The sequence below is a fragment of the Polypterus senegalus genome, chromosome 4 (genome assembly GCF_016835505.1).
Source record: "Polypterus senegalus isolate Bchr_013 chromosome 4, ASM1683550v1, whole genome shotgun sequence".
NCBI lineage: Eukaryota > Metazoa > Chordata > Cladistia > Polypteriformes > Polypteridae > Polypterus > Polypterus senegalus.
The window spans coordinates 134,799,317-134,809,221 of record NC_053157.1 but is presented as its reverse complement, the minus strand read 5'-3'; the positions used below and the strand labels follow the sequence as shown (position 1 = coordinate 134,809,221).

The 9,905-nt window shown below is 35.9% G+C and overlaps 1 protein-coding gene across 4 annotated transcripts in view; it reads right to left on the bottom strand.

The window, feature by feature from the left end:
• Nucleotides 1-2,047: 2,047 nt before the first annotated feature.
• The window catches only part of LOC120527640 (NACHT and WD repeat domain-containing protein 2), a 146,226-nt gene continuing 138,368 nt past the window's right edge, over nt 2,048-9,905 (bottom strand). For all 4 annotated transcript variants that reach the window (XM_039751273.1, XM_039751274.1, XM_039751275.1 and 1 more), the window contains one exon: nt 2,048-8,744. In XM_039751273.1, the coding sequence (XP_039607207.1) occupies nt 4,809-8,744 (3,936 nt within the window). In that variant the 3' untranslated portion in view covers nt 2,048-4,808. The remainder of the gene's footprint in view (nt 8,745-9,905) is intronic.

Sequence of the window (9,905 nt, the reverse complement as noted above, 5' to 3'; positions counted from 1 at the left end):
AGGAGGGTGATCCTTTATTAATCTCAGTATTTCTTGTTTTTGATTTTTTATCATTTTTCTGAACTGCAGCTGAGATATCTTTCACTTGGATGTTATAGGTTGCATTGAGTAAGTAAAGCTGAGAAGAAATATTTTTTGTGTGTGTTTTCATTTAAGCCTGTAAAGCAAAAAAAAAAACAATAAAAATGGGAATACGTCGAAAGTGGTGATTCTTGGCTAAACTGGAGTAATAGTAGATCGGAGTAATTACAGACCAACCACATTCGTTACCAGGTAGGAAACCACCCATACAATCGGATCGAGACTCAGACTACGGATGCTATGAATGTAATTACTCTGATCTCCAGGTTGTCAAATAAACAAACCACACGCTGTGACACAGCGTAAAGGGACTTCATCTCTGATGCTGACGTCCGAGGTTCGATTCCCGCGAGGGGTGCTGTGGAGTGTGTACGCCTGATGAGCCCAAATAAGGGCAAAACATATGTTGCGTACTCTTTGCATTATTTGACAGTAAACTATGTAACATACTGTATATATATATATACAGCTGTGTTTTTTCTTCAGTGTATCAGCTATTTCATAATACTTGATGTGTATTTATAAATCTGGATTACCATTTTAATTATACAGTACTTGTTTCTTACCAAAATTTATAGTGTATGACTTGCATCAACAAATAATAAAAAAGTCACAAATGTTTTAAAAGGCCACAAATGTGTCAAATGTTCATTAGTGGTTTATCATGAAGACACATGACTAACATGTGTGACAAGTTTATAAGTAAAAGTTACATTTTGCTGTTAAGCTAACAAGACAATTGCTAACAAAGCAGCAGTTTCAAATTTGTCTTTGTCTTGGAAAATGTAAGCTGCTGCACTTAAAATAAGCTCACTGTCCAAACTCAAACATTGTCCATTTTTATTTAGAGGGCAAAATAAAAATGTCTGAATTCATTAAAGCATCTTTTCTTGCCATTTCTCCAGGTGCACAGTATGACTTCTCCAATTCCTTTTTCTCACTTTATTACACCATTTTCCTTAATGTAAAGGCTAATATCCTAGTCATCTCTCTCTCTCTCATAAAACAAGCCTTGACTTGCTTTGTTTACACTACAGTAAGTTCCCTGTAAAAAAAGTGCACCGGCTCAATTACCTTAATACCTTGAGTAAAGGGGCATTGCAACTAAATTATTGCATTTTATATTTTAATATAAATGACAGTATTTACTTTAATGATTGATTATATTACTGTATAAAATGGGCGGCAAGGTGGCGCTGCTGCCTTGCAACTAGGAGACCTGGGTTCGCTTCCTGGGCCTCCCTCCGTCGAGTTTGCATGTTCTCCCCGTGTCTGTGTGGGTTTCCTCCGGGTGCTCCCGTTTCCTCCCACTGTACAATGACATGCTGGTTTGGTGCACTGGTGATCCTAAATTGTCCCTAGTGTGTGGTTGTGTGTGCCCTGCGGTGGGCTGGCACCCTGCCCGGGGTTTGTTTCCTGCCTTGCATCCTGTGTTGGCTGGTATTGGCTCCAGCAGACCCCCATGACCCTGTAGTTAGGATATAGCGAGTTGGATGGATGGAGGTATAAAATAAAAAGTGATTCATCAACAGTTGGAACTTGCCAATGAAGTACTTCTCATATACATATGTAAAAAATTAAAATGGCAAATGGATTGCAATTCTGTTGATTCCTTAATTTTCAATAGTCAAAAAGCTGATAGATGGTAATTGCAACTAATTGTAAATATCATTGTCAGATATATTTTCTGTTCTATTTTAAACTGGAATGACTTACCTTTGAGATGCTCACTTTCTTCCAGTGGAAGTTCTTTTATTAGTAAACACAATGTTATGCAATTTATTTATATGGCTAATAATCTGCTACTTTTAAAAGTAATGTGGAGAAACAAACATAAAAACAGAATAAATTAAAAAAAAAACAAGTAAATGTTTCACTTCTGTGTTTTCACAGTCTAGTAGTTCATGTTTGTCTTACTGATTACACCGTAGTTTTGCTTTTACAACTCGTTATTTTCAAAAACAGATTAAACTTTTATTTTTATTATTTTAAAAGTATCCATTCAGACAATGCATAAACACAGTTTTATATTGCTCTGACATCATTTTCGAGTAACTCTAGGTATACAACTTTGTAACAAAATGTAAATACAACATTTATGAAAATATAAATCTCTAAACAGAAAGAGTTTCTGACAATACAAATAATACCTTAAAAACATTCATTACCAGTATTTATTCTATCATTTGCAAACATGTTATTAAACCCATTCAGGCTACATACTGTACTGTATATAATATATTGGCTTTTGATTGAGACATTCACTTGTAGCTGGTAACTTTGCACTAGCATTCCATTAGATATTAATGTATGCAGAACCTAATGAAAAGTAGTAGGATAACAGATCTATGCTGACTTTTTATTAGAAATCATAAAATTATATTTACAGCATGTATGTACAATGGGAAAAATACGGTATTATTAAAACATAAATGACTGAACATGACACACATTTCAACAAATTACAAAAAATACAGTATCATCCTTTGGCAATTGAGAAGTGAGAGAACTTAAAAAAATTCTGGAAACTGACCCATAGTGCAGAATCTGATATTTTTAAATGCTCATTATTCTAGAACAGAAACTGCAAAGTTAGCCTCAGCTAATTAAATAAGTCATGAATTTCTTCTGTATAGAATGGGCTGAAGAGTTCCAGAGAGAACAGGATAACAGCCCTTTTTCACTGCTCAAATTAGGTTCACAAAAGTGTATATGTATATATATATATATATAGATATATATATAGATAGATAGATAGATAGATTCAGGTTAGACATTAATGTGATTTTACATTAAAAGAGCATCTTACTGTCTGAAAATGATTAATTTTATAAATAGTTTTATTTGTTTGGCTTTTTCAAATAAGCCCAATACATTTAACATGTTTTACAAATGTGTTAGGGCTTTCTGTGTTTCCATCATGGCATTCCTGGTATTACCACACAAAGTTATATTTTATATTGTTGTCATAAATAATGCATGTGCTGAATAAAGAGTTGGTATGTGACAAATGAATATAATTAACTGAAACTAACTCTGCAGGATTTTAATATTTGGAGTTCATGCTTTAAAAAAGAGTTGTATTCAAATATAGCTTTTGTTAAATTACATAAGTATAACTGACAAATTGCAGTTTTAAAAAATGTTCAGAATCTAGGCCTTATTTTGTAAGTTTCTCCCTGCAACTGTAGAAATATGGTGTGTTTTCAAACCACTGGAAAATTCAGGCACTGAATTTATGTGCATAACGCAGTACATATCATTAAGTAGTGGAGCAGTAAAAACAACAGTTATTATATATGAACATTTTCCATTTGATTAACAGGTGCTATAAAAGTTTTTGTTGTATTTTAAGTAGTAATAAATGGACAAAGGTTATGCAGCCTCTTTTTAATTCAGTAAAAAAGTTATTCAAATTTCAATCAGGAAAACATTAATTAGAAGACCAGTGTGTAGTGTGAGAATATAATGGGCTGTGTTTGAAGTATGATATGGTATCCTCTGTGTTAATGTATACAGGAAGCTACTACTGAATACAGGTTGCTAACATTTGAGAAATATTATACTGAAACATCTTAAAAATAAATCTGAAACATTTTTTTCTAAACTTGACTTTTTTCAGTACATTTTCTGTTCTTTTATTGCCTTTGTTCTTTGTCACTGCTTGCCAGAGAGAGGGGGACAGTCATCATTATTATTCTCCTTACTCACTACTCTTGCCGTAAGATATGGATACAATTTTTCAAGTGAATTAAGTGTTTTAAAGGTTTAACCTTATATGGCAATAAAGCAACCATTCCAAAATAACAAAAATATAAATATATATTCCTGGGTGGGACTATAACTGCACCCAATCATGGAAAAAATAAGCAAAGTTATACAATATTATGGACATTAAAACAATTTACTGAAATAGCTGCTGTCACGAGTAATATACTCTTTATTATGTCGTTGCCTGTTTTTTGACTAGGGTGTGTCTTGTCAAATGAACAATGCTACTCATCACTGATTCGAAATGACAACACTATGTTGCAATGGCACTTCAAAGCATAAACAATTGACTTCAGATTCTACTTAAATAAGGAGAACTTTTAAGGCCATAACAACACTTATTTTTAGAATGGTTTCCAGTAACCCTTTAGGAAGTCACTCTGTGACCACTCTGCTCACTACTACTGGCCTAGTCAAAGAGTTATGTTTAAGAATATGCCTAAAATTAGCACACCAACAAGTAGTGAAGGTTTAGCTGTAAATGGAGAGAGCCCAGTCAACGAAGCTCTGGCTTCTGCATCCACAAATTGGGTTAAGCAGTTTGGAGATGGCATTGTTATTTTAGTAGCATTTACTGGTTATTGAAAAAAATGGGCTCAGAAAAAGTGAACAAACATTTTAATGTTAGATATTAACTAAGAAAGGTAATTGATAAATAGCTTAAAATGAAACAAGGCAGAAGTTTGCCACATATGTGTGCTCCCATATTCAAAAAATATGCATTTTCATATAAATTTAAATGACCCTATTATCACTGTATGGATCTTTGTGACCATGAATGTGCCATGAAATGGAGTAGCACTCTCTTCATGGTTGGCCAATGCCACTGGGTTCTTCTGTACTACAAAACCGTAAGAGATAAGTATGTTCAGAAAATGGATGACTGTTTTATGAGCTACATATTCTCTTACTGACTCTGCCCAATTTTACAGGCTGCCACCAGCAAAACTGTAAATTCAGCTCTCTGATGGGAAGCTTGGACTTTTGCAATCAATTGCAGAGCACACCCGATCATAACAATAATTTGGCTTCTTTGTCGGTGTTGTCTCTGCCTCACCTGAGTCAGAAACATTAATAGGACTATCTCTTGCAAAGACCTCTGTAGATTCCCTCCAAACACAATCAGCAGCTGTCTTGAAAGAAAATGTTGAACATTTGGGTCTAACTTTTTGTGATGCATTGTTAACAATTTGACGACTATTAGATGTTGCAATCTTAATCTTTAAGGCAGCATCTACACGATCTACCACGGTGTAGGTGCCAAGACTTCCATCTTCAAATCCAACTATGATATTTAAATGTCTCTGGGACAGACCAAGAAAAGTAGGAGTTTTGTAAAGTGAACAAGCACCAATGCTTTTGCCATCTGCCAATCTCATAACAATCAGGCTGAAGACTAAACCATTGTCATCCTCATCATCACCATTTTGAAAACAGATATACACAAGATAACGTCCATCGCGAGATAATCTCTGTCTCCAGATGACACCAGAAGCATGAACAATCCTGAGTTTTCCACTGTGCAAATCAAGGACATTTATGTTTTCATCCCCTCTTGAAACAATTCCTAGTTTGCCATTGGGAGATATTTGAAAATCATCTAGATTTTTTAAAAAATTATTAGGAAGCTGTACCCGCCTACAGATGGACTCTTCTGCCACACTCCAAATGTAAACAGTTTCTGCGGATGTAATAAAAACTACAAAGTCCGGGCAATCAGGAATAAGTTTAAAACTAACAATACTGGTTCCATCATCACAGCAAAATTTTTTACTAACACTTCCTGACCATAAGCTCACTGCTAACAGCTTGTTTTTTGTCATGCCAATTAAGAATGTATTAGCTGTTGTTATAAATGCATTTTGTAGGGCCACAAGAATATTGCAGACCTTGTGGCCAGTAGCTAATCTCCACACTCGAGATGCGTTTTGTTCACATAGTGAAACCACAAATTGATCATTGTGAGTAATCAACAGTTGAGATATTTTCTGCCCATTGATACGGAAAATATTCTCACCAGTTACAGTGTGCCATACATATTGACTGCACTTATCATCTGAAGTGACCATTAAATCCCCTGATGACGTTAGCACACAGTTCTCCACAATTCCCTCATGTTTAAACACAGACTCAATAAAGCCTGTGCTAAAATTCCACTTGTAAACTGACTCAGAGCCGTCAAGGGTATAGATAAGTTCCCCTCGGCCAGGTAACAACAGACTCTGAATGGGCTTTCCAGTTTTGTCTATGTTGGACATTGCTGTAATAATATCTATGTCCCAAATAGACACCACTCCACTAGTCGTAAGGGACAAGAGCAAGTTGTGATGATTAGATTTAATTAATTTGACTGTGGCTCCTGAAATTTCTTGTAAGCTTGCCATGCACTGCCCGCTGTCTCTTCGCCATACAAAAATGGAAGAGGTATTTTCCATGGAAGCTACAATACATTCTGCAGTTTTTGAAAGGACTGCAGAAACAAAACGCTCATTCCTTTTGGCTTTAAACTTTTCTGCCATCTTCCATAAACCCGTATCCAGAACCTCAATGCTCCTGGCTTTGCATATTAGAATAGCACTTTGGTCTTCTGACAGCTCAATGCTAACTACTTCATTGTCTTCTCCTCTACAGTCAAAATCTTCAATTAACTGGGGGTTAGTGATCTCTTCTGTATTCCAAACAGAGAGACTCCCTTCATTATCAATCATTACCATTTCTTGCACAGTATCCAGAATAAGAAGTGCTTTGACGAACCCCCCAGAGAACTCGGATGTCACAGTGGACAACTTTTCTCCACTCCCCAAATGAAATATTGTTGTGGTGTTGAGGTACTGTCCACAAAAAGCATAAACTCCATCTGGTGAACACTGAACACAAGTTACTTCATACCAACAGTGAAACTGGTATAAGGGCCAGCCATAAAGGAGATCAATTACATTAACATCTTTACTTGCTTCAAGCCACGCGAGGGCATGGTTACTAGATAATGTGAAACCATTGATGAACGCAACACCTCCTGTAACGCCGCTGTGTTTTGAACCCTTGATCTCTACTTCTGACAAAAGGCAGGATTTGTGATTATCATAAATAAGCAATGTGTTTTTAGTTGTTGCCACGACAAGATATTTCTCATCACTTGTAAGCTTTATCCCAAGCACTACAGAATGAGCCGTGTCAATCTGCCTTAAGAGCTGCCTAGTTTCAACATCCCATGTGCTAATGGAACCATTTTCCAAAGCAGCAATAATAATACTAGGACTCAAAGTTGGGAGAACATCAACAATTTGCATGCAACTTGAAGAAAGTGGAAGTCGTTCTGGACTGTAGATAACATCCATAGAGGAATGTAAAGGAACAATTGAACAGTATTTAGGCCCATCTTTATCACATTCCAACAGAAGATGTCTTAGCTTTGGCAGTGAGGTGACCACCGGCAAAAGTCTCTGCTGTAACTCTGCAGAAAGGGAATTTGGATTTTTTATCACTTTAAGTTTTATGCTGCGAAGAGTGCATGCGAGAAACTTGAGCTCTTTCTCCTGTGTATAATTATAACCTATATCAATATCCATGAGCGCCCTTTCAAACTGACCAATTTTGATCATTGTGTAGAGCCAGCTGAAATCCATTATGACGCCAAACATTAAGTCATCTGTCCTTCCACTCCGGGTTAAGTGATATAATAGTTCTGTCATTTTCCGGTGATTAACAAAGAAGATGTCTGGATCAAGAGAGCTACACTGAAACACCCAGGGTTGTTCAGGTGTTTGTCTGTCATAGGAAGACTCATCACAAATTGCACTTTCAATACTGTCAGGATTCCTCTGATTAAAATCAAATGAATTAAGATGGTGACTGTCACAATGGAACATTTTCTTCCTTCCTCCTGACCAGACGCCTAAAAAATACTCAGCAAGAAGACTATGCATCTGGTGCACATCTTCTTCATTGCCTAGGTACAGCTTTTGAGCAATTAACTGCAGATGCCTATTGGCCCATACAAGCAACGTCAAATTTCTAACTTGTCTTTCTATGAGGTATCCATTTAATTCTTCCTTCAGTTTTGCTATGAGAATGTATGCGACTCTTAAAGGATTTTGTAGATTGGTACTTATGATAATGTCTTTTAAAACACTGTTGTCGAGGGAAAGGATGTCCTCTAACTCCATTTCACTTAAACCAGTTCTCACAATGGTGATGTAGCCCAGTGCTCTAAACACAAATCTTGACCCAAGTTTGTTCTCAAGAGACCAAAACAATTGTTCAATACTTTCATGAACAGTAACACATAATGATGAATCATCAACATCTTTGTGTGATCTCCAATGCTTAACCTCCCTGAAAATCAGGTTAACAAACATAGGCAAAGTACACTTTGCAAGTGCCTCATTAACGTAGATTTGTTGCCCTGAGGTGACTTTACGTTTTACTTTCAGCAACTGATGTTTCAGTATCTGGCTGCACATTTTTCTGTCACGTGGCATAAGCTCAATGTAGTTATCTTCATCATGTATAAGGCACCTCATTTTTTGTAGAATCCCATGTTTGTTTGGCAGTGTTGAAATAATTATCCTTACAGACCGAGGCAGATTAATAGGGAGCCACCAGAGTTTGCGTGCTTCATCACTGTCTGAAAGCTGTTCTATTGCGTCCAAGACAATCACCAAGGGTCTACGAAATGAAGATTCATTTAAGAGATTACCAAGAAGCTCCTTCAGATCATTTATTTTATGTGGATTACTGTGGACAAGGCATCTGTAGTTGATTGCTATTTGCTCACATATGCTTTGCAGCAAGCTTCGAAGTTCTGTGCTGCCGTCGGTAGAGCCAAGAAATCTAACAATCACTACTGGGTCAGTATCTGGGCCCATCTCCTCTTGCAGCCATGCATATGCCTAAAAAAAGAAACATTTATTGACATTGTTATAAAATGTTCATGCTCAAAGGCTTAGTAATTGAACATGTTAAGTCAAAAAAAAAAACATTTGCATCCTTAACAATAAGTCACTGTTTTGCTGTTTTATAAAAAAGTATTGTATTTTATATGTTTTGTAATTGACACTTGCCATGAAACGTAACACTAAAAATTATACATTAGAAAATACACACATTATATCTATTTCCAAACATTGTAGTTTTATTTTCTATAGTATCCATCTATTAAAACCACATTTTGTTAGCATTTTTTCCCCAAATACGATTTTTAGTCTTTGAATTTATTGAAGCTACTATAGTATTTTAGGTTAACACAGCAAATGTATACTTTCCATTCTGCAATATGCTGTCAAAGCAAAACAGCACAGTCTACAGTGTCTCTGCCAGAAAAGATTACATTTCAAATTGCCACAATAAATAAGGAAGACTATTCATGTAAGTGTAATTAATAATTAAATGAAGTGTCCATTCTATTATTAGGTCACTACTAAAATTTTGACTTCTGTATCAGTACTAGCTTTCAGACTTTGGTACCATTACCTACACAGTTCCAAAGCAAATAGTGGATATCTCCAAAACTCCCCTGTCTTTCTCTGAGCCTCCATCGTGCTCACACTACACTCCGCACCACTTCCCTCTTAATAGTTGTGAAGTCCTGATCACAATAAAGCAATAACGTTGTCCCACATGGAGTCTATGGTTTCAGTCTATAAAATAGAATTTTTTTCCACATCCACAATAGTAAGTGTCAAGGGAAGGGGTCGGGGAACTGAGAGGAAAGTTTCTTCTAGCGTAGAAAATCCTGAAATGCTGGTACTATACCATGGCATTTAAAATTTGTTTTCCGGTACTTTTCCAGTACCTGTATACCATACAACCCTACTTTATTCATCCATCATTTTAAAGAATCTACTTCAATGGTTTGCTTCATTCTCTGTGTCAAATATTCAATCAATTTCTATATCCAGCAGTCAGAATCTGACACATTACAAACTGTCTCGTTCTGACGTCTTAATAAAAAGAGTAAAATTTAGATTACAAGCAGGATTATGGGATGTCAAGCTGTTAAAACTAGAAGTTAAAAGAAAAGAGACTGACAACTAAGAACAAACTAGGCAATA